The 27,111-nt window shown below is 39.8% G+C and overlaps 1 protein-coding gene and 2 long non-coding RNA genes across 5 annotated transcripts; 1 reads left to right on the forward strand and 2 right to left on the reverse strand.

Moving 5' to 3' along the window:
- On the forward strand, positions 1 to 26,594 carry REPTOR (repressed by TOR). 3 transcript variants are annotated; one of them, XM_003736903.3, is made up of 6 exons: positions 1 to 171; positions 6,237 to 6,299; positions 21,480 to 23,546; positions 23,606 to 23,861; positions 23,925 to 24,050; positions 24,115 to 26,594. In XM_003736903.3, exons 3-6 carry the CDS (start codon positions 21,591 to 21,593, stop codon positions 24,222 to 24,224), a joined length of 2,448 nt encoding a protein of 815 aa, XP_003736951.2. In that variant the 5' UTR covers positions 1 to 171; positions 6,237 to 6,299; positions 21,480 to 21,590; the 3' UTR covers positions 24,225 to 26,594. The 3 variants fall into 3 exon arrangements, with proteins under 3 accessions (XP_003736951.2, XP_033233037.1, XP_001360085.2); XM_033377146.1 differs by lacking the exon at positions 1 to 171 and adding an exon at positions 5,535 to 5,653; XM_001360048.4 differs by lacking the exons at positions 1 to 171; positions 6,237 to 6,299 and adding an exon at positions 12,090 to 13,357.
- LOC117183387 (uncharacterized) lies at positions 3,079 to 3,970 on the reverse strand. Its single transcript, XR_004468540.1, has 2 exons — positions 3,840 to 3,970; positions 3,079 to 3,781 (listed from the first exon to the last, which is right to left on the reverse strand). It is a non-coding gene; the product is annotated as an uncharacterized lncRNA (long non-coding RNA).
- Positions 5,453 to 5,748, reverse strand: LOC26532579 (uncharacterized). Its single transcript, XR_001452010.2, has 2 exons — positions 5,586 to 5,748; positions 5,453 to 5,533 (listed from the first exon to the last, which is right to left on the reverse strand). It is a non-coding gene; the product is annotated as an uncharacterized lncRNA (long non-coding RNA).
- Positions 26,595 to 27,111: the final 517 nt, after the last annotated feature.

Consider the following 27,111-nt stretch of genomic DNA (forward strand, 5'->3'; position numbering starts at 1 on the left):
TGTGTAGAATAGCAAAGCAAAAGCAAATGGTAAACACCATAGTCTTCATCTTCAACCTGCGACCTGTATCTTCGATCGAAAGCAAACCAAAAAGTCTTTGATTTTTTACAAATATAATTTAATTAATTAGTTGAAAGTGTGTGTCTGCCAGGGACTATAAATTTCAAGCTGGTAAGTTGCGTTAAGTATTCAATTAAAGCCTTTTTATTTTCTGCCTTGTAAGCAGTGTATGTAAATAGTGCTGCTGGCTTTGTTTCTGTTTGTTGCTGCAGCGAACAAAGCGTAAGAGAACTAGATGAGAGTGCGTGCGTGTGCGTGTGTGTGTGTGTAAGAGTGTTTGCCCCGCCCCCGTTAATTAGCATAAAACGCTCGTAACCACAAAAGCAGCAACAACAACGATAGAAACGTGTTGTTGCTTGCATTTTCCAAGCGCACACGCGATGTGGATGAGGAGGCAGGCCGTGGTTTTCAGCTGCTGCTGCTGCCTCTGCCTGCCCTTCGCCTTCACCCATTGTCGGTCAGCCGTTGGAAACCTGTTTGTTTGTTTGATGCTGCTGCTGCTGCTGTTTCTGTTTCTTGTTGTGATTATGCCTGTGCAGTGGGCTACAATTTCCATGGCCTGTGCAAAAACCGAAAATTGGCGCGAAAACTTTTCCAGCTGCAGAAAAAATGTGTCAGTCAGGCAATCAGCCAACGGGCGCATGTTGTCTCAATTTCAATTCTCTGTGGGTGCATACTTCGCATTCATCTGCACACCCCCCTCCACTTTGCTCTCCTTTGTCTGTCTCCCGCTCTCTCTCTCTCTCTCTCTCTCTGTCTCTGTCTTGCTGGCATACATAAGCTTCCGCACATGGTCTTCATTCATGGCACACTGACTGTTTACTCCACCCCCCCCCCCCCCCCCCACCCCATACCATTCTCTTGGCTGCGGCTGCTGCTGCTCTGTTTGTTTTGACTTTGCAAGTCCCGTAGATTTTCACGAATGGAATTCAAAGCATAGCTTTGCATCGAACAAAAGTAATTAAATCAATTTCATTGAAAATACTCTAGGCTTTTGTGGTGTGCAAGACAGAGATGGCATGTGATGCAATGGGAAATTTTATTTTTCATTTATTTATGCCAAAATCATATTAAACAACCGCTGCTCTGCGGCAAAACCAAACCAGAGCATATATTTATCTCCCTCACACTCACTGCTGGTCCCATAAGGTCGCACCAACCTGCCCGGAATACAGCCATTATTTGAAGTGATATCATTCATAAAAATATTAAGTACATATGTATATTCCTTTTTATTTATTATATATTCTTTTTAAGGGTATTAAGGCTTTCGGCTTATCGTTGTGTGCCTTTTTATGGTCTCTCCTCTTTGTTGCCGTGTTATTTTGGCCATGAGAAAGTTTCTTCAACCTTTTGGGGATCTGCTCCACCTCAAAGATCGCCATTTGTCCAGCCGATTGCGAAGGGGAGGGGGTTTAACCCAGGTTGGAAAACTTTACGGGAAAGGCACCCCAAACACACACACAAAACATCCCCCAAGGCGGCAAAGCTCAACCCCTGTCCTTGGCATTTCTAAGACTTGCATTTCCTTGGCTTTCCCGATGCTTCTTTGCTCTTGGTTTTTGGGGGTGCTTCCAAGGACCCACTGATGACATGACATTGTAATGGCCTTACACACACACACACTCGCTGTATGGGAGGGGTGTGTGTGCTGCTGCTGCACCCCTTACAAGGATCCCCTTCGTTGAGGGGTGGGTTTCGCTATTGTGGAAGTTCTTTAAAGCGTTTTTTAATTCCTTTACATGTCCAAAGAGTATTCAAATTCCCTTTGTTCCGAATGGGAACTCTGTTGAATGCTGAATACCGAACGGGGAGGGAATCTCATTTCGCGTGTTTCTCTGGAATTTACTCTCTGGCACCACGTGCTTAGATTTCGGGATTTCTTGTGAGTCATGAGAGCCGGTAAGCACAAAGGGGGCTGCCATGAAGAAATTCAACATCAAACTGGAATTCTAAGGGAGAGAAAGATCTTCCAATCAGTTTCTCGTTCCCATTCGAATGGACGTTCCCTGACTAACTCACTAATTCCTTAATTATTTACTCAAAACGAAATTCAAACTGCGAGGAAGACAAAGACCCGAGAGAGAACCCTAATATGTGCACCCCGCTAAGGGAAAAAAACAATCAAATTTTCATAATTTTTCCCTGCCCATCTGGTTTTTCCTTAGGGCACATGCACACCTAAGAACAATGCCGGCGCCCCGCTGGAAACTAGTTTCCCCTCATTTTCACGAGGAAAAACAGAAGGAAAATGCCTTGTAACCAGTTTTCGCTAATTTGTGCGCACGTGCAAATCCTTACACAAAAGATCCTCCGATCCTTTTCAGCGGAAACTGGTTTGGTAACCTCCTCCCTCGAGACAAAGAGTAAAAGTGTTGGGTTCATACCGCCGCCGGGCCATTGACACGGGAAATTAAGGTTAATTCATCAAAATATACGAAAAATTTTCATGTAAAAAAATTCAGTTTTCTTGGCTCATTTGTCTCTGGGATAATTGGTACTTTTTTCAAGATATTTCCAGGGGGGTTCAAATGGTGGCGAGATGATGCAGAATTATCATACATCATATATGAGAAAATTGGTTGGTTATAAATGAGAGTTTAAGATGGGGTTCAAGTGGAATAAAGCTGAGATCAAAGCGAGGATCACTCATGATCACTAAAATAAGGGTTATAATGAAGCCAGGTTCAAAAGGCATCTATTTAAAAAGTAATTTTTTGTTAAGTTTTCTATGGTTTGATAGGGTTTTTGTTTAAGATTTTTAATGTATACAACATACAACAAATAAAACATAAGATACAGTTTTGGTCAGAGCCCTGGCTCTACTGGCTATAGTTTCTGTTGTAAGATCATTTTTTTTTCTCTTATGTTTTAGCTTTAGGTAGATGTCTTAAGATTTTTAATTTATGCCAAATAATAGTTTATCAGCTAGGAAAAATCTTAGACAGGGTTTTCGATTGTAAAGAACTTTAAAATAAGTATTATATAAGCTACAAATAAATTGTCGGGCAGAAGATCTTAGTTAGGGATCGCTAGAAATATATTTAATGGTAATATCTAAAACTCAAACCACTTTCCCTATAAAATACAGCAGAATTCCATTAAGAACTGACCTAAAACTAGCTTGATATTAGATGGAGCAAGTCCTGGATCGATAGCCTTGAATCTCGAATGAAATTCTATCTTCCAACGTAGCTTTGAGGCATAAATCACGGGCCAACCATTGTTCCCATTCGGATTGTTCTACTGCTTACAGAACTTTGTAAGACAAGAGACAATGGACAAGGACTGGAGACAGGCCGCTTGCCCCAGATAAGCATGAAAAGCATCCTGTGGGACTGCCACAAAATTCAATTTCCAGTTTGTTCAGAACAAAAGCACATATGGATCAAAAGGCAGTCGAGGCGAACACAACTCGAGGAGCAGGAGATCTACTGAGGAGGAATCAGGACAATAACAATAACTAGGGAGCACACAGGGGACAATGATATGGAAGCTACCCTTAGCGTTAGCCTTAGTTTTATATTTTTTATGTTACTTTTATGTTTTTCCAATTTATCACGTTACGGCTATAAAAACAGTTCCCGATTTCCTTTCTTTGTTTGCAGCTTAGGTGCTCTCCGCGCTTTTCTTGCCCCCTTTTTTCCATCTACCGCTCGATGGAAATGTAAATATAAAATTTTAATAATAATTGAAATGAATTTCCCTGCGTAAACAAACGCTGAAAGGAAAACGGAGGGTTGTTTGTAAGAAAAGAAAAACTGCATGCGGCAACCCACAGTTAAGTATGTAATTTTCTGCCATCCCATATGCAGATTCCATGGGGTTCCATTTCCTCGGAACTGCCACTGACAACCGATGATTTATAAACGGTTTTTTAATCGTCTGCAACGCTGCTTGTCGCCTGGCCTTTCCATTGAAATTTAAATTTCAGTCTCGGTAAACATTCTCAATCGAATCTATACAGTAATTGAGCGTTAAAGAGCGTGAAAAATGCATGGAAGAAGGGGGAAAGCCGAAGAAAATTTAATTGAAGTGACTCCTTAAAGAGTGTCAACTGTACTTGGGATTATGATAATCGACTGGAACTAAAAAGGGGAGAAGCATCAGGATTATTGGAGGTATACTTTGGTCTTAAAAGGGGTTACTGAAGGGGGATTTGCAGGGCTTGCATAGAAGAGTACCAGCTTGTTCCATTTCTTGTACGAAAAGATAAGATGGGATCCTAAAATCATACCCTAGACTGGAGGATAGTGCAAAGAGTTTCAAGAAGTTCTAGATTACCATTTGGAGGGATTACAAATGTTGTTTTAAATACTCGTAGAGCTGTTCAAGAAGTCCTTTAGAGGACATTATCTTTTATTGATTTGAGTTTCAAGTTCAAAAATGTTCTATCTTTCAGCTCTTAACAATTTTCCAACTCTTTTTTGAGCTTAAGAGAATCTTATTTCACATTCTCTACTTATATTTAACGGCTTGCCCAACCACCCATTCACTTCTCTCCACGTTTTATCCACCCACAGAACTCATAAAAATTTCGCAAGTCTGTACTGTACTTTTTTTGTCCTTCCTTCCTTACTTTTTTTGGGTTGCATGTCCACGTTTTTCCTTGGCATCAACTAGCATTATTCAATGGGAAAACCCGCTTACTCCTCTCCATTCATGAATTCCTGCGCCCGCCAGCGCTTTTCCACCCCGCGTCGTTTGATGGCCAAACAAAAAGTTAAATCGAGGAAAAAAAGAAGAGAGGAGAGGTTTTTGACGATTGAATGAATATTCTTCGATGCCTTCGGGGTTAGTTTTCGAGGGTTCCCCTCCACCCCCTGGCCGGTGGTTATCTTCGAGGATACTGTTTTTGGCAGGATATTTCTCTTGTGCGCCGGCTCTCCCGCATCGACTGGCATGGTAATACCCTGTAGTCGTGGAGCATAAAGGGTAGGCGCTATAATGAGAGAGTTTCCGCAAAGAACTGGTAGTCGTAATATTGTAAATGATCCATAGACTAGTGAGTCGACCATAATGACGCTACTGCTCAAATAGAAGAATTCACATGAAGTTTCCTTCATTATTATGGGAACTGTTGCTCAATTCTATATATTTTTATACTGAGGGGTATCCCTCTAGTCGGTACAGCGATTCTTCTTGTGTGCCTGGTTTCATCCTTGTGTGTTTTGGTGGTGGAAGTTGTTGGGTTAGTAGAAGGTTGTGTTGTGCCAAAACGCCGCCACCGAGCAACCTGAGAGCACATCTCCTGCCTGAATCGAGACTCGGGACTCCGAGACTCTCTAAGCATTCCGCCGCTAGACGCTGACACAGTTATCGACTGCAATTCAGAAAGGTCGGTTGTGTCTTCGTCGTTGTCGTCGTCGTGGTCGTCGGTTCGCGTTTCGTCCTTCTTGTTCGCGTCGCGGTCCGGTTTGTTAGGGTCCCCTCGTGTTCCGTGTTGTTTCTTCTGTTGTTCTGTTGCCTAATCCTTAAGATAGAGTTATTCAAGCATTGTATTTAATCAAAAGTCTCTGTCTTACGCGTCGCTTGTTCACGTTAATCGCATTTCGTATCAAAAAGACTGCCTGTCCTTATTTTTTGTTTTTCGGTAAGTTGAAAGGAGTAAATCCCTGTCGCTGTCGCTGTCGCTGTCGCTGTTGCTGTTGTCTTCCGTGTGTCGGCCGCCTATAACCTTGTCAGTAGCTGCAAGTGCTAGCCATTAATTACACAAAGTAGATACCAGGCGCTATGCATATATACATATATATCTTCTGTGTATATGTATAAACGATCCATAGACCGTCTGCCGTTGCACACACAGACAAGAGAGAGTGCTGCAATTTTTATCGCGCTGTCGTGTCGTACATATATGCAGTTCTCTTTGTTTCGCTTTGGATTTTGTTATAATTTCAACAACTTCCGCATTGTCAAACATATAGGATTGGCTCTATATATAAACTATATGTACATATATGTATATATCTTCTGGCGTTCTGCAATCAATGAACCAACCCACACAAAGTTCTTCTATACTAAAGAGAAAACTAAATTTCTGTTTCGCCCCCCAAATCATTTATGGGTTTTTGCAAACTCATTTTCGCACTTTGTACTTTTCCACCGTTGAATTCCAAGTTCCATTTGGCTTTAAAATTCAATTTTTTCTGTATTTCAATTTCTTATTCCATTTACAGGTCTGGCATTGAATAATTTACAAATTTCGGAAAGAATTACAAAAAGGCATTTTTTTTGAGGAGGTAAGTTTTTGATTATTGTGGGGGGGTACAAAAATACTTGTGGTACGAGTATGTGTGGTGCATATGTGTAAGGGAATTTTGGATATATTAAAATTATTGATTTTAATTTACTTATATTATGACATTTTAGTTCAGTTTGGTTATAAGTTTTCCTCAATCATAAGACAACTTTTAACCTTACACCACCGGTAGGGCTATACGTGTCACGCGTCATGCGGTGGCGCACTTCAGTCAGGCTTGCGCTTATACCAGGGGTCCAGCGGGTAACAATAATTGGTAGAAAATATTAAAGATAATAGATGAATAAAGGGAAATTACTCCGGTATAAATTAATAGAAATTTAAAAAAAATATATAAAAAAATCCCTGCGCACTCGCTTTGATCGTGAGTAAACTATCGGACGACGAAGAGCAAACCTTTTTTATAAAAATAGACAGATGTAAATATTCCTTATAATTGTATTAGGTTGATTAGAACAGAAAATTGATTTTTGTTTATAACAAATTTAAGACTAAGTTACATCTTAAGACCCCATTTCCGTTTTCCCTTTGACGTCGTGATTCCGATACTCCCTCGCTCTTGCTGGCTCCCCTTCTCCAGGTGTCACACACTGCACGATGAAGAGTGTGTGTGAAAGAGAGAGAGAATGAGTTAGAGCGTGGAAAGCTTTGCGTAGCCACTGCAGTGTCATTTGTACCTTCTGCCTATAATAATGATCTGATCTGTTTATATGATTCTGTGCTTTCGGTTTTGTTGTATCTTAAAAATCGTCCTTTGTGGGGGCGAGGCGACATTTTGAAGCAAACTTGATTCAGTGTGATATCACAGGAGCTTACACAAAAAATTTGGTTGCTCTAGCTCTAAGAGACTCTAAGAACTAGGTTAGAACTAGAACAGACTTGGCTATAACGATTCATCTATTGATGCTGATCAAGAATTCTGGGTGTTATACACATCCACTGTCACCTCTGTATACCCCTCGATTACCGGGTATTAAAGACACCCACAAATACGGAAATCCCCTATATAAATCTTTTTTTGCATCGCTTTCTGCACAGACATTTAATTTCATCAATTGATTATATTTAGAGCTTGAGCTTTGTCCAATTTCTGCTTCGCGATGACGTGCGTTATTAGATAATGATAATGCCTAACCATGCTTCCCTGCAAACCAAAAAAAACCACCAACCGAAACAAAAAGCCCATAAATAATAAGTAGTAGCCCCATGCATTGGCCCTGAACTTGACTTGAGTTGGTCTTTTTTTCTCTCATTTTTTTGGGTGGGAAACAAAGTCAATGCCTCTGCAGCTCTATGGTATGGTCCGATATACTGTGTATAATAATAAATGCTTAGTTGCTGAAAATATTGTGGGTTTTGGCTGCTTTATTTTATCAGATTTTCGTTGTACTTTGTTGGGGCCAATGAACGTTGTGCCCGGCGTTTTCGCAAATCAGCAAAAAGTGCGGCGAGGGGGAAAGCAAAATAAGAAAATCAAGAAAATATTGTTAAATGTTTTTTTGTTGTTGTTTTTGTTTTTGTTTTTTGAATCACATGCAAAGTGCATGTGAGCATTCCCTGATTTTAAGTGTTCAGGGAAATAGCTCATCGGTACTCTTAGAGTAAAGGGAAGGGGTATATTATAGCCGTATAAATGTAGGTAACAGTTAGAAGGTGACGTATAAACTGGGTCTATCCCAGTGAGAGTTTAATAACAACTTGTTTTAGCATATTTAGCGCTTACTCCTAGATTTTTTGAAATAAATGTCGATATATAGGAACTGATTAGCGGGTATCTCAATGTAGAGCCACGTGTGCCTCGACATAAATGTTTTGACTGGTTTTTATTGGAGAATCTTGAGCAAAATATTGTACATACATATGTATGTATTGCCTATTTAAGGTTTCTTATGTTCTCTCTATACTCATATTCTTTACAAGACGATATGTTGAGATATATATTTTATGGAAACAAAACCAACATATGGCCTACGGTTTTTGGCTGAAAATTCAAATGTTCTTACTGTTTAAAATGTTTTATGAGTGTAGTTTTTAAAAAAATTCTGGAAAAATGCTCCACCAATGTTGAAAATATTTTTCAATAAGGACGAGCGAAACGAAAACCGAAGCAATCCAACCTAGGGGCGCTGTGGCAAGACGCGCGACACGTTGAACCGCTTCTTAACGCGTACATCTAGCAGAGGATAAAGTCTAAAGTTCTTAAGAAGATTTTTTTACATTGCATTTTTAAACAATTTTTATTTAAAGTTTATTTAGAGGTTTTTTAAAGTATAAAAATATATTTCCTCACACAGAAATGTTAAAATTAAGTTTTAAACCATTTTTGTAATTTAAATTTTTTTTTTAGAGATTTCTTAAATTGTTCTCTCAAAAAAGAATTTTCTTAACAGAAAAGTTTTTAAAATTAACTTTAAAATTTTTTGTTGTAACTTACAGTTTATTAAGAGACTTATTAATATTCCCATAGTTCCAATTTCAAAGCATAATACTGGGAAAAACCCCTACAATCCCTTTACCCCAGATACCCGGCCTTGTATTACCTGATAAAAGCGAAATTCTAAGAATTATCAAGTGGGAGGCTTTCCTATTTTCCACCGAAAACAAAAGAAAATACAAGCTACAAGCAAAAAGAGAATGAGAGTGTTAAAATTTCTATTGCTAAGAGCCAGAACCCATCCGTTCCCCCGCTTAGGTACGTCTGAGGGGGCCTCTTGTGCCAATTTCCTTATGATAAACATAAACAAATCGATACGCGTCACAACAACGTCTATAAAGAGGCAGAGAGAGAGAGAGGGAGCGCGAGAGAGAGTCTTGAAAGGACTGCTGCGGCATCAGTATATAGACTAACGAGCTTTGTGTACACATTCGCCGGCTGCCCCCCACGCACACCGTCCTCCCCATAGGGGTTGCTATATAGAGAGCGAGGGAGGGAGAGGGAATGATGGAAAATTACGACGCAGAATTGAGGCTAAGAAGGATGTATCCATAAGCAAACGATGGCACCTAGCTACCACCTACCACCTACCACCTACCACCTACCACCTCTGTCTCTACTTTCTCTCTCCCTCTCTCTGTCTGTGTAGCTTTCTCTGCCTCACCCTGACCGCCCCTCGACCAGTCGAGTGTCCTTGAGAGTCTGCTATGATTGGCATTTTGTTATGCTTCTCCACATTCATAACAAAAACAATATGCGAATCAAAAATCCCCCATTCCCCGAAGAGTCTTAGGGAAAGGCTTGCCAGAAGAGCTTTTCCCCAGCGGTGGGAGCTTTGAGGCCTGCTGGCCCCCAAATTAATTAATTAAGAGATATTTATGCTTTGTCACGCCATCAAATTAGGTAAAAAACAAACAGAATGAAAAGTCCGCGCCTCAGCATAAATTGTAAAGGACCTGGAGGACAACGCCCACAACAGCCGTTATTCAAGGTCTTTGAAAGCTTTGCACTGCCTTGAACTTCCTTTCACCCAAAAAGAGAAAGTGAAAGTGCGTCGATAAGAGAGAGCAGCGAGCGCGGTTTAGGGCCAAGCCCTACGAAACCCGAAATGGCTTTTCAGGCCCTCATGGATGTTCCATGTACATACATATATGTAAGTATTTTACACTGGAAAATATGGTGGGATGTTGTAGATCTTTTATCGTTTGAGTTTTCCTTCAGTGTACACTCCCACGCTGTAGCTGTCAGGCATATCGAGAATATTTTGTAAATAACCAAGCCACCCACGTCCTTGACAATCATTTAACACATTTCGCCGCATACATACTTATACATAGATACATATACATACATATACTGTGTGCTGTGGGTTGGGTGTCGTGTCTGTTTTTGAGTAGATTGAGCGTGGGATTTGACTGTTATCCTTGGTGCTCCCTATGTATCCCTGAAAAGGCCGTGGACGTGGCCTCTACTAGTGCTACTGGCTCTTGGCTGTGTGTGCGTATTGCTTATGTCGCAATTTCGCATTCAAGGATATTGTCGTGATTTTCCGTGACTGCAGGGGGGAAGGGGGCGAAAATAACATAAAAAAATACATTCCGTGCGTCAGTTGGTTATTTTCCCCTCGATTAGAATGGGATTATTCCCTACTCCCACATGCCATCCGTTGTTCCTCTTTAATATTTATGGAAAGAACTTAATTTTATGGAAAACCGACTTTATTTTGGGGAATTTCGATCACGGATTAAAGTTTATACATTTTTGAAGTAAACTTGCTTCGATTATAGTGGACTATCGTTAGGAATTATCGCACCTGATTACGATCGGTTGCCTGCCTCGCGCCTTCTCTCACTCGAAAGACAATATGAATAGAAAGATGAGTAACGCCCATACATTTAGCGGGCTCCAGGCTGTCACACAGAGTAGCTTAGCAGTAAGGGTTGCATTTTTATGTCAGACAGATACAAAAATAAACCAGAAAAACTTTTATTAATGAATTATTGAAAATGTACTTTTATGTATCTTTGTATAGAAAATGTATTGTACTTTTCATAAGAAATAATTAAAATCTTTAGATGGTTTTAAAAAGGCACCAAAATAAACCCAACCCCAAAGGGTCTTTATTTATTTACTGTATTGCAAGCCAAGCTCTTTGCAGTGTTGAATTACACTCTAAAAATGACAGATTGCATCAGCCGAGACCGAGACCGACCTCCTCCCTAAAAAAAAACGCAACTAGAACCAATCGCTTAATAAAGAGGAAAAAGAAGCAACAAAAAGCAAAATATACAAATACAAAATGCGAGAAATAAAACCGATAAAAAGAATTGATATTGTTGTTGCTGTTGCTGTTGATTGTTGAGCATTTGTTGTTTATAAACAAACTAATAAAATAAGGAATTCAGAGAGAGAGGGGAAAAAGTGCATCGTCAGGGGTTAAAAACGTTTGCTTTTTCTATAGAATCGGTTCTATCTTGCACTTTTCTTACCTACATATAAATACTGTGTACATTTTGTATTTGTAGATACAGATATGTACATTTATTGTTGTATTCATTCCGATGCTGTAAACAAGTTTTATTTTTACATTTGCGAAAAAAAAGAATCAGAATCAAAGCACCAGACAATTTCATAACAAAAATTTGCATAAAACAAAAACAGCCACTAGCAAAAAACAGAGAAATAACAAAGAAAACACTTTAGTATGGGGGATAGTCGACAGTGGGGTTACCTTACAGGTAGAAATGGAATCCTGTATCCATTTTGTTTATAGAAAAATGAAGATACTACAGGAAGTGCGGCAGGAATACCTGCAAAGTATCGTTTAGTGCGAACTATTAGAACTTTTTGGTGATTTATGGGATGGCTGTTACATACACTTCCCACAATACCTTAGACCCTTTTACCCTACGAATACCGTGGACAATGAGCAAGAAAAGGAAATAAAACCGAAGTAAACAACAAAAGTGATGTCAAAAGAGCGAGCGAGAGAGAGCTTTGCTCAAGAATCAAATGCACAGAAGAATAATAAAAACCGAAAGCAACAATAAAAATACAGACTGTACTCGGAGCTTTTTTTTTGTGGTTCTAACTCGCGACCGACACCGCAGCCGCCCCCGCCCATGCTCCCGCTCTTGCTTCAACCGGCATACATATAGCCAGTCGAATGGAAAAGTGGAAGTGAAAGAAGCAACAGACAACGCTGCCTATATGTGTGTGTGTGTGTGTCATGCGCATTCAAAGCTACACTCTCTCTCCCTCTCTTGCTTGCTCGCTGTGTGGACACAATCAAAACAAAAGCAAAGCGGCAAGCTTTTGGTTTTTGTCGCGAAGCTTTGTGTATTTTTTATCAATCGGTCAAGAACAGAACGTTTGACGAGGCGAGCGCAGAACCACACAAAAAAAAATAATAGGGAACCAAAAAGCAACAGTGTACAAAAAGAACAGTTTATATTGTTCAACGCGTGCTGTTATTCCACACACACACGGAAGAAAGACCGTGAAGAACGAAAACAATTAAAATTGTATAAAGTAAAGCAAACAAAAATTAATAAATGTAAATAGTTTGCTGGTCCATAATTCAATTAGCAAACAATTAAAAAAACGCGCGCTCAATCTGTGGGCAGCATTTATTTAAACACAAAAGTTCGAACTAGTTTTCCCGAGGCAAAAGTCGATATAAAAACCCACTAATTTGCATAAATAAATAAACCAACAAACATAAACGCTGCCAAACTTGATGAATGCTTTGGAATTTGTCCACAAAAAACGTACATAAATACATGTGTGTGCCTGCGAGTACATATGTATATGAATTCTTTTTAGAAGCAACCCGACATCCCAACCCACACACACACACGACTACCTACTCCAAACAACAGCCCGAACGTCGCCGAGCAACACACGAACGCGAGCGCAAAGCTCTCGCTCTCTCTCTCGCGATCATCAATCGGTATTTCTTCCCCCTCAATCACATCAGATCGCACAGCTGGTGGAGGCAGTCGGTACCCAGCAAAATTGACAACAAAACGCCAAGAACAAACGAAAATATTATGAAAATTGTTGTAGATTTTTGCCAGTAATTTCCAAAAATCGAAACGCGGAAAACAAAGCAAAAAATTTCACTAAAATATATACAAGTGACTGACGGACGCGCTGATAAGAATTACTTATCAAGAAATTCATACAAAAGTGTGCGTCTAAGTTCTGTGTGTTATGATTATAGTAGTATGTGCAGTTGGCGTCGTGCTAATGTGCTTCATTATAAATAAATTTCAGTCTTAATCTCTGCCACATGTGTGACCCAGTTTTATAAAGAGAGAAACCAAATAAAACTGAAGAATACACAAGCAACAATGAAATTTACATACATATGTATAATCGAGGCCCTCCCCCTCCTTAATGTACGTGTGCCCATGCATAATAATTAATTATTACAAAAGCGAGTGAACACTTTAACCGAAATACAATTTCAATTAATTAACAAAACATCAAGGAAGTAATATAAACGATATTTACAACAAAACCAACACCAAATACATATTTTTTCCGGTCTTGTTTATAAACCAACGAGGTGCCAAAAACCAAAAAGAGGAATATATAAGGTTGGTAAATACGAAAATTGTGTTTATATGTATATGTATTTATAGGAAAAAAATGTTGAAAGATTAAACGAACGACCCGAATAATTCACAAAAAGAAAAGAAATCAACAATGAAATTAACAAAAATTTAAACCAAACATTAAAAATGATGGGCTATCAAAAAGATCTGGTTTTCTGACAGCAGCGGAGGCAGGGCAGCGAGAGGAAGTGGGGGAAAAATAAGCCAGAGCTAAGAGATCCATTGGGAATATTGTAATGCTGAGTTTAGACTCGTGTAATTCGAATACTTCGGTGTTGTGCCCCATTAAAATTATACAACTTAAACCCTCTGATAAGTCTTGACTTTCTTACAAATTTGATGCCTCCCTCACCCACTATAAGCTGACACATTCTGTAATTTACGATCCCCTCCGAACCAATTAAAACATTCCTTCGAAATAGAAAACGAAAACCAGAGTCTTTCCCCCCTTCCCACCCATTGTAAGGCGAGACCAAACAAAAACCGAAAGCGATCTAAATCAAAACAACAACAAAAACACATAAGCCTCGCCTGTAAACTATAAACTATAAACTATAAACATTCTCTCAAGTTTTATTTATGTATCGGGAACAGAGAGGCCTCGTTCAAGAGGCCATTAGGCCAGAGCTCAGGCTTGCGCACAAAAAAATACTTTTTATATTTTTTTTTGGGATCTATCAAGCTACCAGAAATGAAATCTCTCAATTCTTAAGTACTTTTGAGGCTGGAGAAGGTTCTCCATCTATACTTTTTTTTTTTAGCAAAAAACACACAGGAAACAAAAGAAAATCAACAAAAATTAAATTAAGTTTGATTTCAATTTGAATTTTGTTGGCTCGATTTGGTTTTTGCTTTTTTTGGGTTCAGTGTCAGTGCGAAAATTCAAGGCTGAAAACTGTTAGTGTTGACCGTGTGTCTCTAAGCGAATACAAAAAAAACCAGCCTAAAACCTGCCCATATGTTGGGCTCCCCTACCTCCACAGCCAGTTTTGAATTGAACCCCAACAGAGCCCCTTTGTTGCCTAGGCGCCACAATGTTGGAGAGGGTAAACTTTCAGCTCTGGAAAGCATTGGATGCTGAAATTTTGGGTAGGGTAACGCGCTCAATGACTCAACAGTTGAGCGCACGATAAGAATGGTTGAGGCCCCATAATTCGCCACAGAAACAAATACACAAAAATATAAATTAGGGCAGTGCTGACAGGGAAGAGATTATCCGTCTGATTAGGATGTTGATTGTGGAGTCCAGAAATGTGCAGAACAGGAACCCCAAAAGACCCCAAGAGGTTTCACAAGGTCTCTATGGAGTGCCCTTATGTTTCTTTCAGTGAATCATTGAATGGACAATAGAATAAAATTAAATTGAAAAATAATTGCCAATTGTTTAGACATCGTGTAGAAATTGTTTGCATATCTTAAAGCAAAATAGTACTTCAAATGTATCCTGAAACTCTGCATAAATTGATTGACAAGTCGCTTGAAACTTCTCTATCAATCAGAAGCAGATTAATATCCATATATGTATATGCATATAGATTTTGTTGCCATCATATCAAACAGTAGTTCCTTATCATAACAGGTTCTAGAATCTACAGCGGGATATCTGATCGTATCAGTATACTATTTATACTATTTCCGATTCCAGAGATGATCTTTCAAGCTGGGTTTATTGCATCATTAGGCAAATGGATCGCCCTTAAAACAGCTGTACTCAATCGAAATTACATTTTCTGTATTCTTGTGTATTATATATTATTTTGTTATATATTCTATATACGGTCATTTGCTTTTGATGGCCTTCAACTTTCTTTGTTGCCGGCGCTGCTGGGAGGCGAAGTTTTTTTTTTCAGAGGCTGTGCTCTGTTCTGTTCTGCGGATGCGGCCATTAAGCAAACTTGTTTGCTTTTCTTTGAAATTTCTTCAACAAAAAAATATTTTATTTATAAGCATACAAATTTTGTTAATTTTTTTGCTACTGTACGCCTCTCTTTTGCCTCTGCCTCTGTGACTCACATGGGACTTTACTTTATTTGTTTACCCCCAGGAATTGTGGACACACACACACACACACACACACACACACACACACACACACAGATACAATGTACAGACACAGATAGATACAGATTTGTAGGCAAAGCCCTTTTTTCTGGGTCAATACCTGGAAGGAATAAAAAATCTATTCTCGTTTTGTCGATTAAAGATTGTTGTCAGCGGAGGGGGCGGAACTGAAAATTTTTTTTTCATTTTGTTGCGAATATAAACATAGGTTTTCCATCTTTTTGGGTTGGGTTTATCTCGAAGCGAACGATAAGATAAGTTCAAATGTTTTGTGGTACGAAACAAAATTTGCAAAGTGCCTCTGACCCATTGAGCGTATTACTTATCAATTCCCATTGTCGCTGCTCGTCCGGCACGCGGCTGTGGGCTGATAAGAGGGCGGGACGACGACAGCTGACGAGCCAGACGCCTCTGTAGAGGGTCTGGTCGATAAGCAGGGCGAGAGAATCGCCAGTCTGGACGGCTCACGTGTTCTTCCACGCCTCCCCGAGGGAATCAGCATCAGACGACGGGCTGCTGATCTCCTCTTCAATTGCACTGCTATTTGTCTGCCCCGTCTTTAAAGTCACGATTTCTAGACAGAAAATACAGAAAGAGAGGGTGAGATCCTCCCATACACACATGTACCCATATATTTGCTTAACTTTTCAGCCGACTTGTGCTAATTTCCCTTTGTGTGCTGTACAAATATGTTGCTAAATCGATATAAATTGATTTTAATTATTTATCTATTAGCGAATCAGTGGGGAAGCAAACATCTTGTACTTTATCGATTGATTGTGGTTTCATTTCGCTGTTGTGATGATGATGTGGAGGATTTTATCTCTTCCAGAGTGGCTTAGCAGTTCTCCTACTCTTGAAAGAACAGTCTTTCCTCTTTGTTATGAGGTGCTTCCTAGGAATGAATCTCTCTATGCCATTCTCAAAAGTTTGACTGTATTTCTAGGTGTTATACTATTTGAGAAATGGCACGAATTATCTATTTTTACTATACAAATCTTAGCGGTTTATCTGTTATAATTTTTAAAATACTAAACAAGTTGTAACCCCAAAAGTTTGTCATCTTTCTAAGAAAATATTTACAATAATCCTTATAGACAACCAGAAAAAAATAAATGAAAAATGATTCATACGCGATTTTCCGATTTAAAGGGGTGATGACACAATTATTAAATATACTGCTTCAATGTGATATCATAGCAATATCCAGCTGTTCTTAGAATCAAAAAAAAAAAACAAAAATGAAATTTAAAGTCTTTTTGTAAAGTTCAATGTCGATATGTATACAAGCTTCTATGCCACACTTCCCTGATCTGTTTCTCTCTCTGCGTGTCTTCCTTCCTCCATCGAAAACAGCAAATTTACAATTTGCGTCAGCTGTTTGTATAATAAGTACGAGTATAAGACAGCAAAGGCAAAAAGCAAAACAAAAACCGAACGCGAACGCGACAGAGCGTGTTATATCATCAATTGCCCAAGCTATGCTAAAACATTCTTAAATATATAACAAAAAAAAATACCAAAATGTAAATGAAAACTATGGGGAATCAAATCGAGTAAATACCCCACACGTGCACCCGCACCCAACACCTCCTGCTCTGGCCGTAACATTTTTTGTGTCTATTTTTTGCACACTAAAAATAAATCGAAGGAACTTGCACTTGGCTCTGCTCTGCTCTGTTGGGGCTACCTCAACATAAAAACATGTGTGCGTGTGTGTGTGTGGGTAGGGGTGGGGGAGGTGCATGCAAAAGATGCGTGTAGGGGGGCGGGGGTGTGCCTAAAATTAGAGCAAAGAGCATGACACAAAGAATAAAGGTGACTTGCACAAAATGTGCAAGAACAAAGAACAGACGGAGAAAGAGAGACAGAACGGATGCAGTCGGAACATGTGACGGCGATGACGAATGTCGACAATAACAAAACAAATCGTACAGAGAGAGGAAGAGAGAGTGAGAGAGAGAGAGGCGGGAAGATGGTAATGATAGAGCGTGCCACCTATGTGTAGGTCCCCATCCCATTCCATCCCCCATCATCAGGCATTGACCACTGCCACTGACCCATTGATAATGCGAAACGGAAGTTGCCGCCTTCTGGGCAACGGTTATTTTTTATTTTAATTTCTTTGTGAACTTTTTTGTTTTGTTTTGAATTTTTCGCAGAGCTGTATAATAATATTGTTATCAAGAGCAAGGGGGTGGCAAAAGTTGTAGAATGTGATTCAGCGTTAAGCAGTTACCGATAGAGTTCCAGTACAGAAACGTGACCATAGACTTATAATTGAAACATGACGTAAAATAACAAAACAGTTAACTGATACAAAGGAAAGGGAGAATATACAATTCATGAGGGTTTAGTGCAACTCTGTAAGAAACAGCTGATCAAAGCAAGGCATAGCACCATGAAAAGATCATAGACCTGTAAAGTATACATATGTATGTATATCCTGATCACAGATCTTTAAAATACAGTCATAGGGTTCTACTTTCTGGTCACATTTCCTCGTGTTTCTTCCATAGTATTGTGTGTTGTTTCACAATCGTGCAAATATGCCCGTGCCGTACCGCAATCAACAAACCCAAGCATGAAATCCCCACACACACACACACACACATGACCACATCTAGTATAAATTCTGGCGAAATGTAAAAGCTTCCCCACACGCTTTTTTGTTGTTGTAACAACCACAGACAAAACTCGTCAGTCAAGCAAAGCTAAAAAAAAAGATTACTCTCCTATATGCTCATATATAAAAAATATATATTTATATATAGCTAGATTCTACGAAGATGGCGACAAAAGCAAATAGACGGAAAACATATGTTGCTCTGCGAGAGCACGCAAGTGTGAGAGAGCGGGGGAGATAAGCGCCCACAGCAGGGCTGCTCGCTCTCGAAAGCTTTTTACAAGCGTCTGGTTTTTGTTTACAACTTTACGAGTACATGTGTGCTTTTGGGAGCGCGCGTGTGTGCGTGTATCTGAGTGGAAAACAAAAGCAACTCTGCGATAAATTATACATTCAAAACAAAATATAAAAAATAAACAGTTTTGACCTTGAGTTTCGGTTAACATTTGTTCTCTCTCCCCCAATCTCGCTCTCGCTCTTTGGTTAGGCCCCTCTCTCTGTCTTTTCCATAAATTGTTGATAGCAAGCCACGCTAACAATTTATTTGTATTCCTCTGTTCCTCTTTTTTTTGCTTTCTTTTATAATTGCTATTATTGTTATTGCATTATTTCATCGTGTGTTGAAATTGTTTGAGAAGCGGCACATGTGTTTATAATATTGCTGAAAACTGATTTTGATTTATTTCCCATTTTCCTTTGCCTCTTTTCCACCTAAGTAAACGCCCTACCAAAGTGGTAATTGGTCACGCCTCTGACCGGAGATTTGTACTTTGACCCCCGCTCCAACCAAATGCTCCTCTCCACGTGCACTGGTCACAGTCATGCCCAAGGCCATATTACACTATCTTCTGAGAAAAGCGCACCCCCTTTCTGTGTTGAAAACTGCGAGTGAAAAGTGAAATTCATCGCAGGAATCACTATTTTCATCTCCCTCCTGCTGCCCTGTTCCTCCACAGCGCGTTTGCTAAAGCTGTGCTCTTTTAATGTACAATTCCAGCTGGTTAGAGCGGGTTTCTTTTATGACACTTTGGATGTAGTAGATATACATACATATAATATTAAATATTTATTCATATTTACTTGGTCTCTCTGCCTTTTCGGTGATAACCGATAAGATGTTCGTTTCCCCACCAAAAAGCAGTTCTCTCTCTATCAAACATTTCGCGTTTAGAGAGTGTGTTGTGTCTGTGTGTTGGGAATTTTTTTTATAGTATTATACATTATATTCTCTTCCACTTCTCTCGCCTTAAATTGAAATGTTTGCTTGTCTTCTTTTTGAGGTTTTTTTTGTAATAAATTCTTTTTTTTTATTCCCTTGCCTCTTCTATTTCTATATACATATGTACATATGTATGTATGTTTGAGACTCATTTAATTTCGTATATAAGCACCCCTTTAGACGTTTCTGGTTCCTATGTTTTTTGTGTGGCTTTTTTTACGAGTATTGTTTGGCCTTCAGCGCGTTCGACTACCTTTGACGAATATTAAACAATTTCAGAAGGAAATAGAAATAGGCAATAGCCAATAGGCAGCAACAGTGTAAAGCGAACAAAAAAAAGAGAAAAAACCAGAGAAACCAGAGGCAATCACTTAGTTAAAGTAGAATTTTCCCAAGTGTATAGATACGAGTGTGCCTCCCTCCTTACCCTTGCAGCGTGTGACCTTCAGTTGGTCTGGCCGAGGGGCGGGCAGGGAGCGTTACAAAGTTCAAATCGGAATGGAATGGTATGGTCGTGAAGCGAGAGAGAGAGGGAGGTAGGGAGAGAGAGGCGCTATCAGTCGGAATGTGTTGACTTATCGTCTGTAATGGATGAAAGATAAGCAAAATGGAGGGATCCCAGATAGAGAGTTTATTGCAGAGGCAACCCACACTTGAACACTGTCCAGTATTCAATGGGGATTAATTATATAGAACAATGTAGTCTTCCGATGTGGAACTTTGTCTTCGGAAGCAATCTTTTATTTCCAAAAACTTCTATAGTTTCGAAACCCTAGAGATTCAGCACATTCGTTTTGTGTGTTGTTGTTTTTTTTTGGCAAATCCAAAAGCCTACTCAACAATTTGTTGCTTGTTTTTTTTTAGTTTTGTTATCGCTTTAAATAACAAAACAAAAAAGGAACCACGTCAAAGGCCCCGGCTATATAGTCTCCATTCTTCCATTCCCCTACCCCAACACTTTGCAGATTTTTTTTTTTTGTGAACAACAAAATAGAGAAAACAAAACCTTTGAGAAATCATCAACAATTTTGTTTTGTTAATAGAAAAAAACGAACAAAAAGCATAACAACTATATAAGTGCCGCAAAAAGAAACAATAAAGAGAGAGGGAGAGAGAGAGAGAGGAAACTATTGGCAAAATTAGTAAGCAATTTTATTGTGGGCTGTTTTTGAAATCAGGTGAAAGGCCTCGCACAAGAGCCGATGGTGGTTCCAAAACAAAAATATAAATAAATTTGTTTACCAAAAAAATACCATAATTTGTGCTTTCATTTAATCAAGAATTCATGAATCAAGATGGAAAAGTGCATCTAGTATTTGGGATTTAGGATTTATCAGAATTAGTGCGAGAAAATTAAGAATTGGAATACAGGGAATAGTGGCATTATGGCAATGAAATATAGTTCTTCTACGTATATTTAAGGTGAATTGTACTTGAAGAGATTTAAGGAGATAAAATATCTGATTTTTATGGGATGTTTTTACTGGAAAAAACTAAAGATACATGTCATGTGCATGATTAAATACTAATTTAACGAGTTTTAACCTTTTTAAGTTTTCTGTCGTATTAAAGCTACCACGGAAACTATTTACTCCAGCTTGAAAAGGTCGAAACTTGTTAAAATTGTATTTAATCATGCACATGACATGAATATTAACTCGGGCAATCTCTTTGGCATCATTCGCTTGTCAAGTCGAATATAAATAGTAAGATGATTAACACTTGACATTTCATTGTTGCACGATTTTCTTGGGCTGTCTTTTTGAGCAAGGACGTGCTCTTGAGTAGAACTACTTACTTTTGACCTTGCTTGGCACTTATCATAGAGTTTCTACTTCTTTTCTAATCATAATTTAATCTAATCCAACACTTGTTCGAACCAAAAGATTGTGACCACGTGAGTGATCAATAATATTCAGGGGTTCCGGCTGCAGATAATAACTGCATAAGAATTAGCATAAAGGCTAATGCAGACTGAGAATTGGGGTCTCAATAATTTACGAGTTGGAGCAATTTCCATTTCCAATGGAAATGCCAGTTGGTAGACCAGTAACCAGTGTCAGTGCCAGTGCCAGTGCCCCCCGCTCGGTGGCCTGTGCTATGTGGTGGTCCAAGGCTGTCTGGCTGGGCATAATAAAAAACCGATGATAATGTATGCGTTTAATTAGCTCCACCATTCTCTTTCTCTCTCTTTTTAGAGATCGTAAAGTGTGAACTGCGCAGTCGCAGTCGCAGCAGCGCCTGTGCGCCGGCGCACAGCCGGAGAAGCCCCCGCACTCGGAGCAGATATTCCTTTCGGGCCAATTACGATGACAGAGAATCAGCTGTATCCCATGTCATCGGAATTCTTTGACACTGGCTCCAACAGCAGCAGCAATACGTTGAAGTACGATCTGTATTCCCTGGGATCGAGCGTTGTGGGCGTTGCGGCCCTGCCCACATTGACCATCAATACGGGCTATGGGAGTAGCAACAATCAATGCTCGACGGGCACCACAAATACCTGTAATGTAATGCTTAGTACAACGGCCATAACCATACCACGTAGCAACAATCACAACCAGAGCCATCATCATCCGTACCAGCAGCCGGATCTACAGACGCCGCGACATCATCCCAGTCCGTTGCATACATTGCCCAGCATGGCGACCCACCACCAGCAACAGCAGCAGCAGCAGCAGCAACAACAGCAGCAACTCCAGCAACAGCTGCAGCAGCAACAGCAGCAGCAGCAGCAGCACTCGCATTTGGCTTTGGGAGAACTCTCCGATTTCGGTTTGGATGCCCTCGATGCGGCCTCCCTGTCGCCCACATTGCTGCAGGACGTTAGCCTGAGTGCTGCATCGCCATTGAACTCCACGCTGTACAACGGCGGCAACAGCAGTGGGGCCGGGGGCTACTTTGCACCCGATATGAGCCAAACGCTCAGCCTGAACGTGGTCAGCGAACAGGTGCTGCAGCTGCAGGACGGCGTCGCAGGACAGAACGAGCTGCTGTACGAGATGACGCCCAATTCGAATACCATGTGGAGTGATATCAGCAGTGCCATTATCCATACCAAACACGAACCATTTAGTCTAGACGATGATTACATTTTCCCCAACGACAAGGCTGAAATACAGGCCGCCGATCTGGCCGATCTGAATGGCGGTGACTTTCTGGATGTCATTGGGAGCATGGAGGACTTTCTGCCCCCGGCAACAGTCTCGCAAAGTGTCAATTTCATGTTGTCCCCGCAGGGGGCCCAGGGACAGGACTCGCTGGTGGCACCACCCATGGAGTTGCTTCAGCAGCAGCAGCAACAGCAGCATCAGCAGCACCAGTTCCATGTGGGCAGCCTGCCGCAATCGCAGACGCTCCTCACACTGACCCAACAGTCGAACAGCAGTTCCTCCACTAGTCCCTACGAGATCTACCACAGTACACCGCAGAAGCCGCAGCAGCAGCTGGCGGCCAGCTTCTCGCCCGGCAGCCAAGCGTCGCACTCCCCATTGACGCCACCGCCGCCGCCGCACGCCAATCGCTCCCAGTACCAGATGGTCAAGTCGCGGAACATGCAGGATCTCATCAAGAAGGGCTTTCCCATGTCTTCGCCGCCGGAAAGATCGATGCTGAGCCAGTCGGCCGCCCTGAGTCCGGGCGGCAGCAGTGGCTTTGGCAGTGCCGCCTCCGGGAACAGCACTGCCCCGGATGGAAGCGGTCCGAGCAGCAGCAGCAGCAGCAGTCAGGCGGCCGGAGGGGCTAGCAGTGTACGCAAGTCGTTTGGCTTTCAAGGAGGCTCCATGGAGAGCAGCAACTCGCAGCTGAGCCGACTGAGCTCGTCGGCGCCCACCCACCTGGGGAATGAGCAGATTTGGATGCGACGAGAGCCGCGTCAGCATTTACTCTCTACCGGCTCGCTGGCCGAGGCCGAGAGCTTCTCATCGCTGAGCACGGGCAGTGTCCTGTCGCCGGATGGCATTGACTTCTCGCAGGACGATGAGGACGACAACTCGAGTGAGAATAGCGACAACTACGACGACTTTAGCAGCGACAACGGCGGTGGCTCTGGCGATGAGGACGAGACACGCACCTCAACGCCCAACCAATTGTCCAGCAGCAAGGGGAAAGAGCGCTTCTTCTGGCAGTACAATGTACAGGCCAAGGGACCCAAGGGCAAGCGTTTGGTCTTCCAATCCAAGCTCGAGGATCCGCATCATCTCAACGAGGTCACCGATCCCGTCTTCAGTCCCACCTGCTCGGTGCGAGGCATAAAAGTGTACAAGGTATGGACCCTAAAAGCCAAAGAACTTTAGCCGATACTGATATTTCTTTCCTTTTTCAGCATAGCGGCAAGGCCCGCAAGGGCGATGGCAATGACCTGACACCGAACGCCCGAAAACTGCACAACATTGGCAAGGAGCTGGACAAACTGAGTCGCACCATCAACGACATGACACCCGTATCGGAGCTGCCCTTCAATTCGCGTCCCAAGTCGCGCAAGGAGAAGAACAAGCTGGCCTCCCGTGCCTGTCGCTTGAAGAAGAAGGCCCAGCATGAGGCAAACAAAATTAAGCTGTATGGCCTTGAAATAGAACACAGTACGTAATAGGACATTCCTTTGCCATAACTTTATTAATAAATCATAAACCCTATGCTTTCAGAGCGCCTCATCAATGGCATTGCCGAGCTCAAGCAGGCCTTGGCCCTTAAGCATCGCACCAAAAGTCTGGGCGGGTCCACGGAGGAGGTGGATCTGCAGATTGCACGCATTTATACAACGGCCAAAAGTAAGCACTAGACGATTCCCCTTTGATTTTTCTTAGAATTCATCATTTTATATATTTTTATTAGCTGGTGTTTGCATCGCGGGCGGCTCTACGGATTTCGTGAACAAAGTGCTGGAGAATATGCGCGGCGGCTTGCACAATGGCGGCCTGGAGGACCTGCGTAAATCATCATAGACCAAAAAAAAAACCCAACAACAACAACCACAAAAACAGATTAAAAGCTAACGAACCGCCCATCAAGAATAGAATAGTTTTACGTTGTAGAGATGTCCCGCTGATAAAACTGATAACAGAACTCAGGATGGCCTCTCCCCCCAAAAAAACCCTCATCAAAAAAATACAATAGATGTTGTTTTTAATGTTTTTTTTTTTGATAATGTTCTGCTGGAGTGATATAATATTGATAACCGATATATAACTGTGATTTAAAGAGCCTGGGCTTTGGATGTTTTTTTGTATGGCATGCAGATGAAAGCCTTTAAAAACCGAAGAACCAGAGCCAAAAAACAAAAACAAAAGAAACACAAAATTCCTTTTGAAAATGAAACATTAACGAAACGAAACAAAACAAAACAAAATCCGAAAAGAAAGAGGCAACCACACAAAAGAAAACAAAACAAAAAACTAAAAACAAAAAGAAAGAAAATACTAAAAATACGAAATTTTGTTTAGCCATTAAGTTTTTTTTGTTTAAGGAAAGATGAGAAAAATATTGTCCAGGAATCTGAAATGGAAGGATGGATGGATGGAGAGCAAGTGAATCGCTACCAGTTTTACCTGCCTAGCGAGTAAGGGAGGAAGGGATGAAGGATTAGGGATGGATAAACAGTTTCTAACATAAAAGAACGCTATAAATCTTAAACATATATGAGAATAGGTTTATATACAACTGCGATTTAATTGTTTAAGTTTTACATTTTGCTATAATCATTGTCTATCTATCTAATTTGGTTCACTGTTGTAGGTCTTAGGTTTTTCTGAATGTGGATAAAGAGCTTTTATTTAAACAGACACATGAATACCTTATGAATACATAACACTTATCGTTAATCCAAAATTGTTTCGGCCCCCTTACACACAATATTCAATTTAATATTAATATATTTAATGGTCCTTGGTTGTCAGTTTTTAAGTTTCTTTTTGCAATTTTGTTAATGCAAGTTTTGATTGATTCCAGATGATGGGAATTTTTGATTAATTTACTTATAAATACTATAAGAACTATACTGTAAACATATACATATATACTATATACATATGCGTGGTGATATAATTTTAATTTTCCTTTTATGCTTTTATTTTCCTGATGTTAAAACTCTCCATAACCAGAGAATGAAATATTTAGTCTTAAGTTTTTTTCTATTATCCATACCTTCAATTACAAGTTTAATCTTTAGGTCGTCGCATCATTTATCAAGTTTAAATCCCCATTTCGCGGGCTATTTCCAAAATTAATTTTTATAAAAATACAAAAAGAAAACAGAAGAAAAAAACACCAAACAAAAACGTAATCTTATTTTGAGTTTTATTATTAAAATCTATCTACTTTATTTTTATTTTATTTTTATTATTACTATAATTATGAATACTTTTGCTCTGCTTCGATGCTAATTTTGTGATATTTGTATTCCGACTTTTTTTTTATTTGTTGTGCGGTTTTTCGGAGGCGGGTTCCTCGCACTTTGGGTTCTATATTTTCTACAAACTATATGCATATTCGTAGCCTTTTTTCAAACTGCTATTTGTTGCTTAACGAGTTGTGTTCAGTTGATATCAAAAATGAAGGAATTAAACTACATTCTAGCTGAGGGAAATGGGAAACGAAACGGATCGATGAATGAGAATAAGAACGAAAATACAAATTACAAAGTGATTCAAGTTAAAAACTTAGAACTTAGGCGATGAACACGTGGACAAAAACAAATTTTAGCTGTTAAAACTAGGCTTACAACAAATTAAACACGAAAACAGAAACAACAAATATGCGCACATAAATTATAACAAAAAAAATTAAATACTAAATTACTATATTGGCCATCAGTTATTTAGGGTTTTCAAATGTCTCATGTCTTAGGAGCTTAACCTCATTACATAAGTGATAAGAATTCAAAATTATAAAAAAAGTTAGGAATTAAAGAGAGTAGGGGATAGTGGATCCACACACACACACAAAGTACAAGCGCAAGCAAAGATATATGGTATATGTATATGTTGCTTAGATCTTAGGTTTGTCTTTGTCTAAACGAAAAGTACAGATACAGATACAGATACAGATACAGATACGATACCGAAAGTAAAAGTAACAAAGAATTCAAGGCAATTGGAGCATTGAAATAAGCACGACAGTTCCTCAGTGTTTAATATTGTATACTTAACATATTAAATATATACAGTAAAAACACATAGATACATATATGTATATAAATGTTACGGCTATTGTAAATGTGTGTGCTTTATATAAATGTGCTTCAGAGAAACAACCCATTTTTATATAAATATAAAATAACGAAACTAAGCGAACTACTACCTCAAAAAAAAAAAAAATACAAAAACAAAAGCAAAGCGAAATTAAAGTTTCAGGATTCGGTAACGAAATAATAATTTGGGAACTAAAACTTATACATAAAATAAAAATAAAACCAAGAGCCTGATTCATGTGTCCATTTAAAGCATAGAAGTATATTACGTATATACATACATATATATGTGCATTATGTATTTTCAAATAAATTAACATTAGGTATGATACGACAAATAAGAAACAACAAATTTCAAACTCAATTATAAAGTTCTTCGATGAACTTTATAGAGGTTCGGATTCAGACAACGAAACTTTCAAAAGAAATCGTTGGCCACAGTACCAGAACCAAAAACAAACAAAAAACATTGATTCGAAATCTCCAACTCTGGATTGGATCGATCTAAATTATACAAATATTCATACAGACATATATATACATATATATATTGCTAAACAATGATGAAATAAAAACGAAAACTGTGTTGAAAATTGCAAATTTTGTATGCATATTAAGCAAAGATTCAAAGAAAGCGAAAAACA

The sequence above is a fragment of the Drosophila pseudoobscura genome, chromosome 2, assembly GCF_009870125.1.
Source record: "Drosophila pseudoobscura strain MV-25-SWS-2005 chromosome 2, UCI_Dpse_MV25, whole genome shotgun sequence".
NCBI lineage: Eukaryota > Metazoa > Arthropoda > Insecta > Diptera > Drosophilidae > Drosophila > Drosophila pseudoobscura.